The 21599-nt window shown below is 42.1% G+C and overlaps 1 protein-coding gene across 2 annotated transcripts in view; it reads right to left on the bottom strand.

Annotated features, from left to right (window-relative positions):
- LOC135216034 (peptidyl-prolyl cis-trans isomerase G-like) overlaps nt 1-21599 on the bottom strand; it is a 303915-nt gene that overhangs the window by 83862 nt on the left and 198454 nt on the right. For both annotated transcript variants that reach the window (XM_064250978.1, XM_064250977.1), the window contains exon 8: nt 14627-14879. In XM_064250978.1, the coding sequence (XP_064107048.1) occupies nt 14627-14879 (253 nt within the window). The remainder of the gene's footprint in view (nt 1-14626; nt 14880-21599) is intronic.

Below are 21599 nucleotides of genomic sequence, written 5' to 3'. Positions count from 1 at the left end.
GCGAGCAACGCACCAAGGGCATGGTAAAATTCGGTTGAGTCATTTATTATTGCTTATACAATTCTCTCTCTCTCTCTCTCTCTCTCTCTAACGCGATGTTTCCTCCTGATCCACAGGACATTATCAAGCGATAACTGCTGAAGGACTGAATTCCAGTGGCGAGTCCATCTTCTTATATTGTGATGTTGTGGGCTCTTGAATACGGTCAGAGCACCTCTCCGGCAGGTCGGGTTTTCATTGGTTCCTGGGAAGGTGACTCATATGGCGGGCGTTTACGAGTCTTGTAGACCTTCTCAGGCGGGGGGCATCACCGGGAGCCTCTTGATTGGCTTCTACTTGAGTGAGGTCACCTCTGGTATTATTCTCATGTCCGGTGTTTGTTTCATGCCCGCTGGTACTTTTGTTGAGGGGGAGGGGAGAGTGTCTCCTCACACACGTCGGTATCAGGAACGCTTCTTGGGTGGTATTAAGGGGAGGCTTTTGTTCGAGGATAAGCAGCGCTTCTAGGAGACGCAGATGTAGTGGGTCAGGTGCTCCCCGGATGATCTTAATATTCCTGACAACATCACGAGAGACGACATCGTCAGGAATATTAAAATCATCAGGAGAGCACCTGAACCACGCATGAAATAAAACACCGGACATGAAAATAATACCAGGGGTGACGTCACTCAGGTAGAAGCCAATCAAGAGGCTCCCGGTGATACCCCCGCCTGAGAAGGTCTGCAAGACTCGTAAACGCCCGCCATATGAGTCACCTCCCAGGAACCAATGAAAACCCGACCTGCCGGAGAGATGCTCTGACCGTACTCAAGAGCCCACAATATCACGATATAAGAAGATGGACTCGCCACTGGAATTAAGCCCCTCAGCAGTTATCGCTTGATAATGTCCTGTAGATCAGGAGGAAACGTCACAGAGAGAGAGAGAGAGAGAGAGAGAGAGAGAGAGAGAGAGAGAGAGAGAGAGAGAGAGAGAGAGAGAATAAAGAACTTCCTAAAGAAGGGGAAAGAAGAGAGAACTATGTTGCATGTATTTAATCTTCACACACCTATATTTATCCCACCCATCCACTTCTTTTTTAAAGGGTAATTGTACTAAGCTAACTTTTACATGAAAATTACATTAACTTTAATTTCATTTAAAAGTTAGCTTATATTTAGGAAGCTTGATTAGGGTCATATTTAGTGTTCAAACTCTAGAAGTATGCATTTTCTGGGTTCGACCTGTGTCTGCAGGTGAAAAATCCCTGTAGCTCATTTTTCAAGTATAAATACGTAGTATATCCTAAATATACCAGAGGAAAAGCTTACATGGTATGCTGAAGTTACTACTCTCAGCGCGAGCACCCTGAAGGGTGTCGGGTATAAGTAAAGGGGTGAAGTGGATTACTATTCACAGATCTTCTGCAACTTAGAAGATTCCCTCTTCAAAATCCCTCTGCGGTGGGAGCCGTTCCAAGCGTCCCCCGCCTCCCCTCCACTCGCTAATACTACTAATACCCACGCGCTACCGCATTCCTGTATTAGCGGTCTTTGTGTGTGCTGCACGTCTTTTAGCTCCAGGAGTTTTGCCCAGTTCTTTCCATTTGTTTCATCATGGCTTTGTCAGATGTTACTTCTAACACCTAAGTTGAGTACCCCAATTTACGTGTTTTTGATTTTATGATGGATTATTTCCCCATAAGTAACCTTTGGCCCTACAGAATAGTATTGGGGGAGCCGTCGGCTGAGCCGCCATTTTTGGGAGCGTCATCGGAACGCGTGCAAATTTTCAGCACACAAGACCTATGAAATATCAAAATTATATGTTAGGCATATGTACTTTTTCTAAATTGAAGCGTCAGTACCATATATGTTTTACAATACCAATCCGTACTGATTTTAGGGTGGGCCTAACCCGCCCTTGGCTTTCATTGGGGGTACAGAGCAGTGCGTTAGTTTACGTCGTAAATAAAAGGCCCCCCCAGCGGTTCAGGGGCGGGTTGGCGCCTATCTCTGCATGATTTATAACGGTGTATAATATCATTTTTGTCGTATTTATCATATTCGGGAAAAGAGAGGGAGGGGCCGTTCCCCCTCTCTCTCTCGTTCTCCCTCCCTCCTGAATTAGGAGGATATATATGAGAAGTATGATTTAGATATGTCTAGATTTTGTACATGATTGATTTAATGAGGTTGGAGGGGTTGCATCATCTCCTCACCTAGTTAAACCTAGCATAGGCTAGCCTAGGAAGGTAGGCTAGGGGTCCCTTACCTAGTACCCTTAAACACACCTAACTTCCCCTGTGGTGCTATTAGGCTAGCAGGGAGGACGTTATAATATAATAGTTCTCAACCGGTGTGATCTTGGATCTACCTCACTGCTGCCTAAATCGAACAAATCGGTTTAGCAGTTTTGCCTGAGGTACCCGCCCGGCCAGTCTAAGCCGAAGAATTTCGGTTTAGTAGGTTTGGTCGAGGTCTACCATCCACTTCAATCTGGCAGGGGTGGTCATTTGGCGTACCCTGCCCAGTTTGTTGTGTTCTCGGTCCTTAGCCAGATCCATAGGGGTGCTTCCTTCCCTCCTTTCTTAGCCTAATATCCTTGCAATCCCTCCATTAGACCTCGCTATGTATATACTAGTATATTGTAACATTTATATTGTTATGAAATGCCGGTCTGGTACGTCTGGCTACCCGGCATAGCCTCCTGATCATGAGCGACCACCACCTAACCACGACCGGCCATGAGCCAGTCGGCCTTCTCTCTACAAAGGGTAGGCCATGTTACCTGGTATAGGTCCGTCTCTGATCGGGTGGGTGGCCAGGCGTTCGTGACCAACCACAAGCGCCACATTCTTAACCCCCCCCTCTTACTAGAGGGGGATGGGAGGACTGTGAAATAAGGGGGGAGGGAGTGGTGTAGTGTTATTATTTATATACCACCCCGTGTGTCTCCGAGTAGACGCCGCCGACTCACAAGTGGTACCGCACCAGTCGGCGGAGGTAGCTCCGGAGCATTCATTATAGCAGCTCCATCACTCGTTGCTTCTCTCTCCAATCCTTCTCACTCGGGAGGTTTCGGGCGGGAGCTTCGCTCCCTTTAAATTAATGCGTGCAGGTTCAGAGGTGTATACCCTACTGACTCCCCCCGCACCAGCCCCTTTCCTCCTGCATTACAAGAGAGTTTGGGGGAGCGATTCAGCTAGCAGACGGAGCTTCGCACCACCCCCCCATAGCTCCGGTCCTATAATGACCAGGCCTGTGTGACTCACCCCACACTCGGCAACGGAGCATTAAGAAATACATTGCCAGTTCTCTATTCCGTCCTAATTCATGGCGTCGGCGGAATTCATCAACTAGGTCCGGCTATCTAGATTAAGGTGCATGCTCTCTCCGTTGCTTACCGAAGTTCGGTACTCATAATCAATTTCCATTACAGATGGTCCGGTGCCAGGCAGAGGGTGCCCCGCCTCCCTAGGCAAGCTGTATGGCCATGTAGTGTGCCGCTCTCACGCTAACTGCCGCGTCTTACAGCTAGAGAGCTACATGGTCTGGCACCCCGACGCGTGTACGGTGTGCTATGAGATAGTGTCCTCTCTAGTTGATGAGCATGTAAGTTTCTTCACTACACCATTTGTGTTTAAGTCATGTCAAATAAACTTAATAAGATGTATATTGGATTTTGTTCCAGGCATTGTACTAATACGATTCCTCCCTGACAGGCCGATCCAGCGACCCGCCACGAAGTGAAGACCAACATGAGGAAGTGGGTGGCCGGCTTTGGCAAGAATGCCCCAAAGGGACAGCCATACGTGCTGGATGCAGGACTTTGTGCTCTACTTTTCCAGGGGGCAACAGCCACCACAGCGGTGCCAGTGGAGGTAGCTGAACCGCTGATTGAAGCCATCCGATTGGCGACCACACCGGCCACTGACGACCAGGACCTGATGGACGATGTAGCGGCCATCAATATAAACCTAGAGCCTATGGTCACGGAAGAGCAGGTAGGTGGGGAGGTAATCGAAGCGAGTCTTTTGCTTAGTCCTACTCCTCCTTCTTCCTCTTCCTTCCTGGGCTTCTCTAAGCCCACCCCTCCTGCTGCGGGAGCACTTTCTGTCACTCCCAAAAGTAAAAATTTTAACACAAAAACCTTGAAGAAAGGCACAAAGCCAGCTCCACCAGCAGCGACGGAGTTGTCCTCGGCTCCACAGCCGTCGACCTCTACCCAATTGCCTGCTGCCCTAAACCGTTCGCCCTACTGCGGGAATAGGTTTACAAGTTCCACGTCCTAGGGCGGCGGAAGATGGTGTTGACCTAGAAGCCTCACTAGCCTTCTGTGTCAAAGGTTAGTGGGGTCATAGATCAAAGGCTCGAGGCAATGCGCCTCGCCTCAGCCCCGGATGCCTCCGGTCAGGCGTTTACGTCTCTGACCGAGATGATAAAGCCTTTGGAGGATATGCTCTCTCCGGCCTCCTTCACTTCGGTACTCTGGCCCTGTCTATGATGGTACCGGATGCTTCCAAGCTTCCTCCTTTTGATAAGGAGAATCCTTGAAGGCTAGCACTTCATGCCCCGTTCTTGGACGAGAAACTTATTATTGAAGGGTGCGGAACCCGGCCGATTGAGGACTTCAAGCTGTTTCCTCCAGGTCTCCAATTCCCATTCCCTGGGTTTGTGAGACTGGCCCAACATGCGCTGGTCCGGGTAGATAAAGTCCCCAAGGAGACGGTTATCTTCCCGAGAGAGCAGGCTCAAAACACCTGGGTCCGCACCTTGTCCGAATGGGGTTGCATCATCACGAAGTTAACGCCACATAAAGGCTCCTCCACGATGTTTGTGACCCCGGACGGCGTTCCGTCACCATACACATCTAAGGTGGCGGATTTAAACACTACAAGCTGCGGCAAATGACAAGCCGCTTCCAGTATTGAGGGAGATGGAGGCTACCTCCTTCTCTTTCCAACAGGACCAGACTTTTGGAAGGACGCTCCGGCGACGTTTACCACTCGACCCGGACTGCACTTCCGACCTGTTTTCTGAGAGATTGCCTAAGATTCCGGATCACCTAGTGAAAACGGAGTTCGAGGCAAAGACCAGACTGGCAAGGTCTATCAACTCCGTCACTGCGGCGGAGTTTGTAGCGTCCACCTACAATGAGGAGCAAGTATTCAGGGTTCTGACTAAGGCGCTTTTACAAATGTTCCAGTCAGACCTGTACAATTTTGTTGTGGCAAGGCGCGCTTGTAGGAAGCACGTCTTAGCGGGTGCCTCCATAAAACATGAGCCCCATAGGCTCATCAGATCTTCTATCTGGGGAGAAAACCTTTTCCCAAAGGAGGAAGTTACCAACATCCTCCAGGAGGCATCCAGGGCAAACCAGAGCCTTCGGGCTCGCTGGGGTCTCCCCTTCAAACATCAGTTTGAAGGGTCCGGACACCAATCAAAAAACCAAGAAGAAGGCAAGGAGATATAACCCTTACCAGGGCTCTCGGCCACAAGCAATCGTACAAGCAGTGCCATTTTCCCAGGTCGGAAAACCTTCCACCTCAAAAGCGCACCCCCAACAGCAGTTTGTCTTAGTACAAACTCCGTCAGCCCCACAGCCGTTTACCTCTTCGGCCATAGTAACTTCCCCGGCCTTTAACCCTACCTATGAAGCGAGAGATCTCTTTCGCTCCTATAGTAGGCATGCCGGAAGTAGTTGAGCCAGAGGTGGCCACGACTACGTGGCGGAGCAAGAGGAAGAGGCTTCCATGGAGGCAGAGGCTCCAGACCTGCACCCAACCAGTGAGGGTCCGCAGGTAGGAGGGAGGCTGTATTTTTTCCAGGACCATTGAACCTTCAGTCCATGGGCTCACAGTATAGTCTCGAAAGGCTTAGGGTGGAGTTGGGAGAAAGGGCCTCCTCCACCAGTCACCTTTTATCAAAAACCTACGGTGGACCTGATAGACTATACCACGGACCTCCTCCAGAAGAAAGCAATAAAGAAAGTGGGGCGCATAAAATTTCAGGGATGTCTGTTCAGTGTCCCCAAGAAAGACTCAGGCAAAAGAAGTGTGATTCTGGACTTGTCCCGTCTCAACTTGTACAATCGCAGCGACAAGTTCTGCATGCTAACCACCTAGCAAGTTCGGACCTTACTTCCCCGTGGGGCCGTCACCACCTCTATCAATCTTACAGATGCCTACTATAACGTTCCGGTAGCAAGGAACTTCTCTCCGTACCTAGGGTTCAAACTAGGGAAACAAAAAGGTTTACTCATTCAAAGTCATGCCGTTTGGGATCAACATTGCGCCCAGGATATTTACCAAACTAGGAGAGACGATAGTACAAGTCCTAAGGACGAAGGGCATTCTGTTGGTAGCTTACCTAGACGACTGGCTCATTTGGGCAACCAGTGTCGAGGAATGCCGCAGGTCAACATACAAGGTAATGCAGTTTCTGGAATCACTAGGATTCCAGATAAACAGGGAGAAATCCAGCCTCACCCCAGCTTCTCGTTTCCAGTGGCTGGGAATCCAATGGGACCTGAACAGACACGAGCTACCTCTCCCAATCAAGAAGGCAAAAGAGATAGCAAAAGCCACGAAGCGTTTTCTAAAGTGCAAGAAAGCTTCTCACCGGGCCCAAGAAAGGATTCTAGGTTCGCTACAGTTCGCGTCCGTGACGGACGTCCTGTTAAAGGCCAGATTGAAGGATATCAATCGGGTCTGGAGATCAAGAGCCAATATCAGACTCGGAGACAGGTCTTCAGTGATTCCGCCTATTCTGACAAAGAGGCTCTGTCCTTGGACGGATCACCGGAACCTGTCCAAGTCAGTACCTCTTCAGTTCCCTCTGTCTTTAACTATCCACACGGATGCATCCCTAAGTGGGTGGGGAGGGTATTCTCAGCACAAGAAGGTACAAGGAACATGGAGACATTACGCTAGTTTCATATCAATATCCTGGAAGCAATGGCAGTGTTCTTGACCCTGAAACGTCCTGTCTCCGGCCAAGAAGAAACATATAAGACTGGGGCTCAGACAGTCTAATAGTAGTCCCTGCGTAAACAGAGGAGGCTAACAGGTCAAAGCAAGTTGAATCACGTTCTTCTGGTGATTTTCTTGCTGGCAGATAAGAACCAATGGCACCTATCAGCAGTTCACCTAGCAGGAGTCAGGAATGTCACTCCGATGGAGTCAGAGTGGTCACTGGATGAAGATTCCTTCCGGTGGATTGGCAATCAATTCAGGGCCTTCAAGTAGACCTTTTTGCCACGGAAGCCAACCACAAACTACTCTGCTACGTGGCTCCAAAACTAGACCACTAGCATTCGCCACAGACGCAATGTCCGTAAAATGAAACAAACTGGCAGAAAATCTACCTTTTTCCACCAGTGAATCTTCTGATGAGGTCTTACACAAACTAAGATCCTTCACAGGCCAGGTAGCCCTAGTAGCACCTGACTGGCCAAAGAGCAACTGGTATCCACTTCTTCTAGAACTGAGTCTCAGGCCCAGACGATCCCCCATCCGGGATTGACGCAGGAGTACAAACTCAGACTGTGTCAGCTTCCTCAAGAATTCTGAGTGCCCTAACTTTATGGACTATATGAAGTTTACAGCTCAGAAGGATGCAAGCATTGGACAATACGATTCAGCAGTTAAGAAATTAGCTAACTTTCTGAAGGACTCAGATGCTCACGAGATGACCACAAATTTGGCCATCTCATTTTTTAGATCTCTCTTCGAGAAGAATCTAGCCGCCAGTACGATTACTACGGTAAAATCAGCAGTACGGAAGATTTTCCAGGTAGGTTTTAATATTAACCTATCAGACGCATACTCTCCTAGATTCCTAGAGCATGCGGCCCGCTTGAGACCAGCAGATCGCCCCCAGTCGGTCTCCTGGTTCCTGAATGATGTCCTTAGACTTGCCTCTGGACTCTAACAATGAGGCATGCCCCATATCTAACCCTTCTTAGGAAAACATTATTTTTGATGGCCCTAGCCTCAGGAGTCAGAATATCTGAACTCTCAGCTCTCTCCAGGAATCCAGGCCATATTGAATTCCTCCCATCAGGTGAAGTCCTGCTATCACCCGATCGGCAATTTCTGGCTAAAAACGAGGACCCACAAAACAGGTGGACTCCTTGGAAAATTAAAATTCTCCCTCTTATGCAGGACACATCATTGTATCCGGTTAATACACTGAAATCCTTCCTAGCCAGGATTCTCAAAAGACTTCAGGCCCTCTGTTTATGAGAGAGAAAGGTGGGACAATTTCTCTGAAAGGTATTAGGCAACAAATACTATACTTTATTAAACAAGCCAATCCAGATTCAGTCCCACATGTCCATGACTTCCGGGCAGTAGCCACCTCTATTAACTATTTTCAAAACATGAACTTTGAGGACCTGAAGAAGTACACGGGTTGGAAATCTCCAGCAGTATTTAAACGCCACTATCTCAAAAATATAGAGGCCCTTAAATTCCCAACAGTGGCAGCGGGAAGCATAGTTTCCCCCGAATAATTGTGCCTTATAGACTTCCTTCTAGCCCTTCTGTTTCCCTTTCCCTAATACTCTCTCCTTCCTGCCTGACTCGCTCGTATTCCCCACCAACCTATCTCTTCCAGACCGGGCTGGTCCTTGGCCATCCCGCCCCAGGAACTTATGTATATATTACTGTGATATTGGTCGTAAAGCCATGATTGTTTTACGTCCAATCTGTACATATCCGTCCAGTTAATTTGGGTACCATGTTGTACTTTAGCATTACCAGTTCTTGTAAATATTGCTCTGAAGTCATAGTTTAAGCCATAGTTTAAGTAGTATATAAGTTTATTTTCTACATTAAGTTTAGACATTAAATTCAATTTCAATATACTGGTTTGATTTCTATTTGGCTTGGATGGAATTCTCTCATATGTTTTCACCGGCAGACACAGGTCGAACCCAGAAAAGGGATTTTGACGAAGGAAAAATCTATTTCTGGGGGAAGACCTGTGTCGCCTGGTGAACCCAGCCCTTTTTCTCTTTCGCCTTGCTTTCCCCCACCCTTGGCCAATCCAAGCCTGGAGGTATATTCCAGGAATGAGGTAGCGCGTGGGTATTAGTAGTAGTAGCGAGTGGAGGGTGAGGCGGGGGATGCTTGGAACGGCTCCCACCGCAGAGGGATTTTTAAGAGGGAATCTTCTAAGTGCCAGAGGATCTGTGAATAGTAATCCACTTCGCCCTTTACTTATACCGACACCCTTCAGGGTGCTCCACTGAGGGTAGTAACTTCAGCATACCATGTAAGCTTTTTCTTTGGTATATTTAGGATATATTTATACTTGAAAAATGAGCTACAGGGATTTTTCACCGGGCGACACAGGTCTTCCCCCAGAAATAGATTTTTCCTTTGTCAAAATCCTTTTATTAGCATTTTACGAGACAGTGCCAATCATAAGAGAAAATTCCCCTTGCGAGAGGAGGTGTGGAACCTAACCTCACATAAGTTTGGGGTATTACTGTATTCAAATAGCCATTAAGTACTTTACTTGCACATGCAGGTTCACATATTTTAATGTTCCAAAATTGGAGTTCCGTGTATATGGGACTTACTGTTGAGCTGATTTAATACAGTTTTGAATATGCCTTTTCCGTGATATTCTGAAGTCCAATGAAACCGTTGTAAGTGATACTGAGTGTGTGTGCGACAACACAAGTCAACAGCCAAAGACGTTACAATTTGGCGTGGCTTGGGCAGTTCAAAAGAGTGCCACGCATCTCTCTGTGTCCATTCTTGATTGGCCCTTGTGTCTAAAGAGCCAGCATAACCAATCAGCTTCTTGCATAAGAATGCTGTGTGAATAGGGCATTTGAAACATTGTTCAGTTCGTTAGCGGGCCCCATACGGGACAGACTGGGTCGAGATGAGTGCCCAGTGCCCCGCACCCACAGTCAGTCCCCTTCCCTTCGGCCGCCACTAAAACATCTATCGCCATGAGTGTCAATAACAGTCTAACCTGCCGTCCAGTTGTGCACTAGTTTAGTTAACATAATAATTACAATTAAAAGTAAAGGCCACCTGTGTAGCTAAGAAGAATACACCTGTGTTAAATGTTTCCTCGATTATTATTTTTGCATGTCCTACATTGCATGCATGTAAACTTATCTCTCTCCTGTTTTTTCTTCATATCCTGAACCCACAAATGACCGAGATCAGGCCATATAATTTTGGTGTCAGTCGTGGGGTCCTGATGAGTCTTGTGAGTCTTGTGGGGTTCTTCAGTTCTTATAAGGAACTTGTGAGGTCTTATGAGGTGTCAAACAAATGTTAGTGTTAAATCATTTTAGCCGACAAATAGTAATATGAAGTGAAAGAAACATGGAAACGAGAGAAAGTTCAATGGACGGCGATGACGAAGGAAATGGTGAAACGAACGAACTGGATAAAAATAGTTATGGATAAAGCAATTAGCAGAAAAGTGGCGGATAATGCTAAGAACGGGAATAAATCGATTGGCCCTAAAATTTCGAAAAGTGCAGTGCTAACCAGAAAGACAAGTGTATAATCATATGCCATGCTTTTGAAAAGCGTAGTGCTAACCTGAAAGACAGTGCACAATCACACACCCTACTTCGAAATGCACAGTGCTAACCAGAAAGACAGTGTACAGTCACACCCTATGATTTCAAAATACATATTGCTAACCAGAAAGACAGTGTACAATCACACCCTACAATTTCGAAATGCGCAGTGCTAATCAGACAGACAGAGTACGATCGCAGAAATCGTTATTAAATTACTGCTGTTAGACAGTTTCGCGACCGAAATCGGTGATGAACGGGCGGGAGAGAGAATTCGAATTGGAGAAAGTACGTATTAACAATATATTAGGAAAATCTGTTCGTGACAAAGACAAGTGTGGGAGAATTCAAAATTGATGGTTACAGTGCCAAGCCCGCAGAATTCAAACGCTGGTGATGCCGCGGTGGTGGCACCTGAGCAACCTTTGTGACCCCCTCCCCGCCACCGGTACCGACCCGTGTAGCAGACAAAGTAGAGGAGTAATGAAAGTGTTTTGAACGGAGAGATGGCAAGCAGTCCAGCCTCATCAGGAAGGACGGAAGGTGGCAGCAGGAGGTGGCATGGAGGTAACGCCGGGATGGTACCCCTGGTTACCCCCAGTGCCATGCGGGACTGTTATGCAGTGCCCGGGAGCAAGGGACACCTTGTTGTCTTGTTGTGCAGGAAGGGATGCAAATCCCCACCCCTGAGAAGTAGGGGAGTAGAAGACAACCTTCCCAACCATGAGTCAAGAATGATGGAACAGAGAGAGGTTGACCAGAGCCTCTCCCCCATGACCCTGTGGGAAGGGGGAAGTCCACTCCTACTTCTGATCGCGACCTATTAAAGAGTAGAGGGATGGTGTTAAGGTGAATAGTGCAGAAGTTCCCTTACCTACCTTGACATGTGAAGGAAGTCACAATACCTGCCTAAGGTATAGATAGGACAGTGCGATGTTAGAATTAGGAATAGCTGATAGACGTCAGATGACAGCCAGCAACCAGCGAGAGAATACAGGCATGATGTAAAGAAGATACAAGCCAACTAATAGCTTCAGTAACAAACCGCAGTCACCGCTGCTGGCACTAATAGAGCAGCTGACCTGTGAGCAAATTGCATAGAAAATGGGAACATCTCAGCTGTATGGCAGAGAGAGAAGGACAGTACAGGATAGACTCTTGGGACACTGTGGGATTGGGGATGTGATGAGAGGGTATCCCCTCTCATCACATCCCCAATCCTCATAGGGTATCCCCTTCACACCCCCAGAGGTGGGAGACCTCGCCCCGCCTAGAAGCCATCTCCCTACCCGCTCTCGTGATTGCTAAAAATTGTCACTGATAGTAATATTAGTAGTAGTTTGACAGCACAATGAACGAGTTGTGTAGCCTTTAGTAGTGTAATCAGTAGCATGATGTGTTAGGGAAATGCAGATATGGAATTTGTCAAAAGTAACATTAGAAAAAATGTATATAACAAATAAGAGAGAGAAAAAAAGGGATGGTTCTCTTAGGCCATGTTCTGATCACATTTAAAGTATCATGAACAACAATACATCCCATCTGTCCCCATCGAAAAATTGTGATTAAGATTTAAAGACAGAATTATTAACGTAAGTTCATTAAAGAATGTTTGAGTAAAGTAACATGACTGATATATTTGTTGAAAGAGTAGTCTGAATTTCATTGGGGAAGAGTAGTAATTCTTAAATTTGATGACAAAGTGAGAACAAATTGTAATTTATCCCCGATACAGAAATGTCCTTAAGAATATTAATTTCTCAACAAGATCATAGGATCGAGCAACTGTTAGTTGACGTTGTGGGGATTGATCGTATCATATATATATATATATATATATATATATATATATATATATATATATATATATATATATATATATATATATAAAAGGGAGTAATAAGAGTAGCCAATGCTCTTCCCAAGAGTACTGTAAGGCACGTGCCAAAGAGAGAGAGAGGAACTGCGATGCATAGAGTTAAGTGTTTCAGTTACACCTGTGGGTGAGTCACACTGAAAACAGAGGCAAGTGAGTCTGTGAATGTGTTGAGCGAGTGCCATGGAAGTGTGCATGTGTTGAGTGTGTATGTGTTAGCTAGTGAGTGAGGAGTTGACTGACAAGTCACTGTTTTCTGAACATGCACAAGATAAATTCTTCATAAAAAAAAAGTAACCTGTTGTGCCACCCTTTCCCCCCTCTTCAATAAAGCAAATTATCCACATAATTTGTAAGTGCGTGTAGGTGCATTGCATAGCATACCAGCGCAGGTCACGAGTAAATGTGTCCTTCACAAAGTGAACACAGAATAATAAAACCATGATTATGCACTTTTGTTTCATGTCAGTTATTGCTGAGAAATTGATGTCTAATTTTTTTTAAACATTTTGCTACAGTTCCAAGCATATAATGAGTGAGTCTGTGTTCATAATTGTATTGTTTTTTATTGCATGATTATTTTTCATTCCATTTCAAGTCATATTAAACACATTTTATTGCAATGCATCTAATTTTTTAAAATTTCTATTGATGCCAATTATACTGTGTCCAAAATCTCATATCATTGTCAATGCTATTTATGCTTTGTCAGAAATTTGTGATCTTCCATCGATGATGTGGGAATGTAAGATTATTTTGAAATTGAAAGTTATTTTGTGTGTAATCTTTGAATTTTTATTTTTCATTTTGTTTTTATTGTGGTCCAGAAGGAATTCAGTAACATTTCTTCTACTTTTACAAAATTTCTTATGAGTAACGTTCATTTTTGACTCATACCATGTGAATTTTTTTTATGATGAAGCTTTTTCGAACTGGAGCTGTGACTATCCATTTTTTCATTGATATTATTGACAGTGAACCTAAATTTGTTTTTCTGTATGACATTGTGAGACATGAGATTCATTTGTTGTAACTTGTGTTTGTAACACGCCAAATGGCCCTACCCTAATAGTTTTAGATTTTGCACAAACTGGACGGTACGGCACTCAAAGAACAACAACAATACGCAAATCATAAGATCAGTGTATGTCTTGCGGGACACAAGAACTGGGGAGGGAGTAATGAGCTGTTTCAATAGAGTTTTGAATAGGCCTTTTCCGTGATATTCTGAAGTCCCATGAAACCATTAAAGTGATACCTTGTGTGCGCGACAACACAAGTCAACCATCAAAGAAGTTACAAGTTGGCATGGCTTGGGCAGTTCAAAAGAGTGCCACGCATCACCTCTTTATATCCATTCTTGATTGGCCCTTGTGTCTGAGGAGCCAGAATAACCATCAGCTTCTTGCATAACAATGCTGTGTGAATGGGGCATTTGAAATACAGTTCAGTTCATTAGCGGGCCCCATACGGGACAGACTAGGTCGAGACAAGTGCCCAGTGCCCCGCACCCACAGTCAGTCCTGTTCCCGTTGGCTGCCACACAAAGACGTGTATCACCATGTGTGTCAATAAGAGTCTAACCTGCCGTCCGGTTGTGCACTAGTATAGTTAAAGTAATAATTACAAGCAAAAGTAAAGGCCACTTGTGTAGCTAAGAAGAATACACCTGTGTTAAATATTTCCTTGATTATTATTTTTGCATGCCCTACATCATACACGTAAACTTATCTCTGTCTCCTGTTTTTCCTTCATATCCTGAACCCAAAAATGACTGAGATCAGGTCATTGTAATTTATCAATAACCACAAAGGTGTCTTAACTTCTGGAATTTCTCACACTTGTTTGATGCACTTCTCACAAGACAATCAATATACAAGCAGGGAATAAGTGAAAAAAAACCTTTACTAGTAACAGGATTTTACCTCACACAAAAATCTCAAACAATAACAGGCTTACAATCTTTGTTACTAAGATGAATATGTCTAGTTTATCTCTGGCAGTCCCATATCAAGATCATTACCAAAGCAATATTCTATATCTAATTTATTTTCTCGACTATGCTAAAATACTTCAAAACTTGGGATACAGTTAATAAAAGCAACTTCTTGCAACTGCAAGTTAGGATATTATATTCCCAATGAAAATTTTTAAAAGCACTGATGTTATCCAAGCATTGCAGCTGTTAAAAAACTGGTAAACACTTACCAAAGATCCTCGTCCTTTGACTTTGCGCCCACTTTTGGTGTAAGCTCTGACTCTTTCTCTGCCTCTGTCAATTCGCATTTGATCTCCATCCTTTTCAGGCCCACCCCGGTACAAAAACCTATTTTTGGGTACATCTGGAATTTCATCTGGATTAATTACTGAAACTGTTGCAAATGGGTGAGGGCGTAGAATAGTTGGGGCAGCACCATTTGGTGTCTCTTCATCTTCCTTGACCTCACCTTCTTCATCCGAGCTGTAAGAAAATGGAAAGTGTATCGTATCATACCATCTTGTTCTAGTAACAGTATAAGCTTGTTCTAGTAACAGTATAAGCAATCTCAAGAAATAAAACAAATTCTGATGATCAATGGAAATCATGAGAAATGTCAGAAGTAAAACTAATTTTGACTTTTGAGAAATATGAAAATAAATATAAATATATATGACAAAATAGAATTAAAAACCAATATACAGACAGTCCCCAATTATTCGCAGGGTGTTCTGTTCCTGACGAGGTGACAATAACCGAAAATCGGTGATAACAGCACTGATCCCTAGTTATCAGCACCAATAACCAGATATCAGCATGATAAGTGGACATTGGCACATTTTGGCACCGAAAATCCAGTTATCGTCATTGCTAAACAGGCCACAAAAAAACCAGATTGATGATAACAGAGGACTGCTTGTATATAAACCAGACAAAAAAATATAGTCAAAGCAAGAAATTCTGGCAAAACAATCAATTTCATTCTCAAAAATTTCAAAAGCTAAATACACTTTTGAGATATGGTAAACATTTCTAAGCATAATACGTATATTTAGTAAGGGAAATTTGCTCTGGAATCCTCTTCTCTTTATGGAAAATGTACTCACCAGATGTGCAGTATGTATGTATGTATGTATATGTATAACTAAATCATGAAAGTTTGGAACGTGATACGTACATAAATAAAGGTATAAGCCACGAGGGAAAAATAAACAACGGAATTTCCGCAAGATCTTTCGACGTTCAAACGTCCTTTACTTTTGAACGTTTGAACGTCAAAAGATCTTGCGGAAACTCCGTTGTTTATTTTTCCCTCGTGGCTTATACCTTTATATATGTATATATGCATTTACTTAATATCCATAGGAGGAGAAGTCAAATATTATCCACATTTTTGCTATAATTATTTTTTAGGTTGGCTGCACTGCCTTTAGTGCTCACAATCTTAAAAGTGGTACTAATTTTTTTATAACCAAGTTTTTATCTTAACTGTTTTCTTTCTTGTTTTACCAACTCACCTATTTGCGGATTTTTCTTTGGACCATATACAGGGTGTAACACGAGTTTATGCAAATATTTCAAGAAGTGAAAGAAAAGGTCATTCTGAACCAAAACTGTTCTATAGACATATGCATTTAAAGGTTTTTTTTACAAGTAAGGCAAATTTTTAAAATAGCCAGTTTTCCTTGACACCAACATGGCGTACGCGATGTCAGAGTAGTCAGGGCAAAGGGAGATAAAGGGATGGGGTTGATGAAGTGCATTAACACTTAATTGCCGAGCCGGTATTTCCGAAAGTGTCCCCAGTATGCGGCGGCGTTCGCGAGTGAGTGCCGAAGCGGAAAAATAGTTTTTTTTTAAAAATCACAGCACGCTTAATTTTCAAGATTAAGAGTTCAACTTTGGCTCCTTTTTTTGTCATTGCCTGAAGTTTAGTATACAACCATCAGAAATTAAAAAATATCATTATTATATAGTACAAATATTGGAATATATGAGGAAAAAAAAAATTTCATATATAATTGTATACAAATCGCGGTGAGCAAAACGGTTAAAGCTAATGAGCTAATTATTTTTTGTTGTATTGTACACTAAATTGCGATGATTTTGGTATATAACAAATTGTAAAACGATCAAAGCAACACAGATAAAATATTATCACAACAAGATGCATGAATTCGTAATGCGCGGACGTAAAAAAAAAAAAGTTATAAAAAATTCACCATAAATCGAAATATTGTCCTAGAGACTTCCAGTTTGTTGCAAAATGAAGGTAATTGATTGAATATTACTAGATCGTAAGTGTTGTACCTTACAATTGTAGTTTTTGACCATTTCGGTCGAGTCAAAGTTGACCGAAGGTCGAATTTTTTCTATTTATCGTTATTTATATGAAAATATTTCAAAACTGATAAAAGCTACAATCATGGGTTGTTTTTAGTTGTATTCTACATGAAATTGCGCACATTTTCATATATAAAACTTTATGTAATGGCTAATTTAAAAAGGTGCAAACATTACGACAATCGGTTGAAAAAATTTATGATTTTTTCGGAAGAGTTACCGCGCGGAAGTAAGGAAAAAGTTTTATTCATAAATTGACCATAAATCGAAATATTGTGCTAGAGACTTCCAATTTATTGCAAAATAAAGTTAAATGATTGAATATTACTAAAATGTAATAGTTTTAGCTTACAATTGCGTTTTTTTTACCATTTCGGTCGAGTCAAAGTTGACCGATGGTTGAAATTTTGGCACATCGTTATTTATAAGAAAATATTTCAAAACTATTAAAAGCTACAACTATGGGGTGTTTTTGGTTGTATTCTACATGAAATTGCGCACATTTTCATATATAAACTTTATGTAACGGCTAATATAAAACGGTGCAAACATTACGACTTTCGGACGAAAAAATGTCTGATTTTTTAGGAAGAGTTACCGCGCGGACGTAAGGAAAAAGTTTTTTATTTTTAAATTCACCATAAATCGAAATATTGTGCTAGAGACTTCCAATTTGTTACAAAATAAAGGTAAATGATTGAATATTATTAGAATATAAGTTTTAGCTTACAATTGTGTTTTTCGACCATTTCAGTCGAGTCAAAGTTGACTGAAGGTTGATATTTTAGCACTTATCATTATTTATATGAAAATATTTCAAAACTGATAAAAGCTACAACCATGGGTAGTTTTTTGTTATATTCTACATGAAATTGCACACATTTCCATATATAAAACTTTATGTAACGGCTAATATAAAACGGTGCAAACATTATGACAATCGGACAAAAAAATTTATGATTTTTTCGGAAGTTACCGCGCGGTTGTAAGGAAAATGTTTTTTCATAAATTCCCAATAGATCGCAATATTGTGCTAGAGACTTCCAATTTGTTGTAAAATGAAGGTAAATGATTGAATATTACTAGAATATAAGAGTTTTAGCTTAAAATTGCATTTTTCGACCATTTCGGTAGAGTCAAGTTGACAGAAGGTTGAAATTTTGGCACATTGTTATTTCTATGAAAATATTTCAAAACTGATAAAAGCTACAACCATGGGTTGTTTTTGGTTGTACATATTCTACATGAAATTGCGCACATTTTCATATATTAAACTCTATGTAACGGCTAATATAAAATGGTGCAAAAATTATGTCAAAGTCACAAAATAATTTCCGAGATGTGTCGCTGATGCTTTTTAGTGTGAGAAGAAAGAAATTCGCGCTTGCGCGCCTGGGTAACGATTGTAAACAAAACAACAGCTTGATCCGTGAACTCCCAACATCTCTCAAGGTGCGTGATACATAAGTTTTTGCCAAGTAGGCCTATAACTCTTTTTCCCTGAATTTTTAAAAAAACTTTTTTGCGTCGTTTCATACGTCAATTCGGCACCCAACAGACAATTTTTGTCGACGTTTAATACGTCTAATTGGCGTTTAAGGGTTAAGCAACTGGATTGCTAGTCTAATTATGAGTTTTTTCTAGCAGGTTTTTGAAAAATGTAACATTACAGTCTCTTCAATTAGTAAATCTCCTGTGAACAGACTTCACTATTCTAATTTTAATGATTAGCTTTATGTATCAAGAAAGTAGTATAAATATCATGCAATTCTTGAAGCAGTAGCCAGGACTACTAGGTCTATGCTAATTGACTGATAATGGCAGTAATCATGACGACAAAGGAATCCAGGTAGGGAGGTTATGCACTTTGAACGTCAGCTTTTTTACGACTTACGATTACTGCATGAATATAAGCACTACCTTTTTTAGGAAAGACTGAAGAATGTGAGTTTTCTATAATGTTCTCATTCTTTTATATGACAGAGACAAAAGCACTTTCTTAAGTGTGTTTTTCCTTTCGACTGGTGTATGATGAATACTTTTGATGGAGAAAGGGAGATTTTTGAAAATACATTTTAAATCTTTGATCGGTGTTTAGTGAACAGGCCTATCTTTCATGAAGGGATGATTCCATTTGGCTTGCTTTTCTTTCCTTTATCAGATTCCAGTGAATATCACTGATGGAGAAGGGGGGGGGAAGGTTTCAATGATACATGCAATTTTTCCCCTTTGTTCAGTATCTAAATAATACAATTGATTTGGAAGTATTCTATTCACATCGCAACAGCCTAACCGCCAATTTCCTTTTTATTGACAGTGGAATTCATTGTTGCAAAACCCATAAATAAACATCATATCTGCATATTCCACTTCACTAGAACAGTAAGGCATTGTCTCCAGTTTCTTGCTCACAAAACGAATTAAGAATCTGGCACTTGTAACTCGAACACGTCTTGGCGGAAAAGCGAGGCAAGAGTAACAAATGAAGTGATCAGCTCCCTCTCCTCCCCATAGTTGTGCGTACTCCGACATCCCATGCGCGCTATCTTACTTGGCCATTTAATGATAACAGTTATTTTCAACATTCGCCTCATCGATAAACAACGCCTTAAATTGCATATGTCTACAGAACATTTACTGCTCAGAATTACCTTTTCTTTAATTTCTTGACATATTTACATAAAATCATGTTACACACTGTATATACTCGTTATTTGCGAGAAATTGGCCAATTCGTTGGTTTTTCCGATGATAAATATTCACTAATTAGTGTATTTTGATGTTATTTTCATGACTAAATACATTTTTATTATACAAAAATATCATCTCTCTCTCTCTTTGTATGATAAAAAATTGATTTATGAATGTTCAAATATTTATATTAAAGTAAACAATAATAATAATATCAATTCATTAAAGAAAATACTAAAGTGAATCAGTAAGATTCTAACTTCATACATTAAAAAACTGTAAGAATGAAGGAATTTCCATTCTACCCCATCTTTCTTTTTAGATCTAGGTACAAAGCTGAGGTCCCAAGCTGTCAAAATATGTACGTAAAGTAATGTGACAGGAGGGGGAGCGAGTTGCCAGTGTGGTTATTAATATTTTCAAATAATAATAAAGAAGAAGATCAACATCAAGATATATTATAAGGCCTTCATGCACTGAGTAGTGTGTGGAGGAGCTCTATGAGGAAGATCATCAAGAACATCCTCCCCACTGAAGACGGCAAGATGGTGGACTTTATAATAAACTACAAAACTGGGAGAACAAGAGATTTAATCATGAATAATAACCCCTCACCGCCATCAGGAGACCCTCAAGCAAACAAACGTAGTATACCAATGCATATGCCTCGCCTGAGAAAGTCCTGGGAAGTACACTGGTATGACTACAATGCATCTTGCAAAGAGAATCTCCTGTCACGCCCAATAAGGGGCCATCACTGCCCACTAAACAATCTCCTGTGACTGCATTATCCACAACACCAGGATAATAGCGATAGCCCCTGACCCTTGCCGTCTGCACCTTCTGGAGGCGTTACTCATCCATGAATAATACGCAGGAGGCATTTTTGCTCCCGCCCGAAAACGACCCAATTCAAGAAGAAAATAACACCGAAGACGACCATAATACTATCAGTAATACCAGCGGACATCACGCAGCCACTGACTAATCAAAATGAAGCCCGGCATCATGCCACGCAGCTGAGAAGATGGTATGACTCAGGAACTGATTTGATCCTGCAGCCAGGCAGCCATTCGTAAAGAAGCTCGCCATTCATTAGCCAATGAAAAAGAAGCGGCATGAAGCCCCTGCCCCCGCTGCTCCACCACTATAAAAGCGGACAGACTCACCCTCTCGCTTCAGTCAATCACCTACCTCCGCCTAAGAGGATGTCTGAAGTTCCAGACGAAACGTTGTGGCCCCTATGAAGGGAATAGAATTGCACTTTACTTTTGATAAACTCTATGGGATATACCCTGAAAATTTGACTACTGCCTCTGGCATCTTAACCCCTTTAAGGGGGCCGGACCGGACCCCGGAACTATATGGTGGTATAGGGCGAAAAATGCAGTCATGAAAAAATTCAAGGAGCTTCATATGGCAATTGAGAATACGTATACGAAATCTTCGTCAAAATTCCTCTTACTTTCGTAGGTTTACAGGGTAATTAGTTATCGTAACTCAATAAGCCTAAAACATTGATCCGTACAAGAAAATGCAATATTTCTTCTATTATCGTAAATTTTGATAATTATTGTCAAAGAAAATTAAATTGGGAGAAATGGCCATCTGTAGACATTCCCCAAGTCGAGAAGGAGACTTCAGGCTCAGCTACCAAGTCAGTCCTGATTTAGTGCGATCACAGACTTCAAGTAGTCGGCACGTTCCATTTCACCTCTGCCATTCGCCCGCTTTTACGTATGTTTATGTATGTTTCGGTAAGAATTTCATCATGCCAATGAGGAAAAGACAAGGAAAACATCTTGCTAACATACAGACGAAGAAAAATCGCTCAAGTATTATTACAGAATATCATAATATATGCGTAGTTAGTGAAGAGAGAGGGGAGGGTTGCTTAGTAACGCCCCCGTCTTGCTTGACAGCACACGTCACACTATGCCCAAGGCTACGATCTTTGAGCAAAGAGATCTTCATTTATGATAAATAACAAAGTTTTGGTTTTTCAATACCCAAAATGGAATATGAAATTCATAATAATCATGATTTATCAAATTGTCTTTGTAAAAAAAAGAGTACGCCTTCGAGTTTCACCTCTTGACATTCTCTTCCATTTTCGTTTGTTTATCTTGTTTCGGGCAAGAATTTCATCATGCCAAAGAGGAAAATACA

This window comes from Macrobrachium nipponense, chromosome 6 (assembly GCF_015104395.2).
Source record: "Macrobrachium nipponense isolate FS-2020 chromosome 6, ASM1510439v2, whole genome shotgun sequence".
In the NCBI taxonomy this organism is placed as follows: Eukaryota; Metazoa; Arthropoda; class Malacostraca; order Decapoda; family Palaemonidae; genus Macrobrachium; species Macrobrachium nipponense.
The sequence above is the reverse complement of the archived record's forward strand: the minus strand, read 5'-3'. Positions and strand labels throughout refer to the sequence as shown.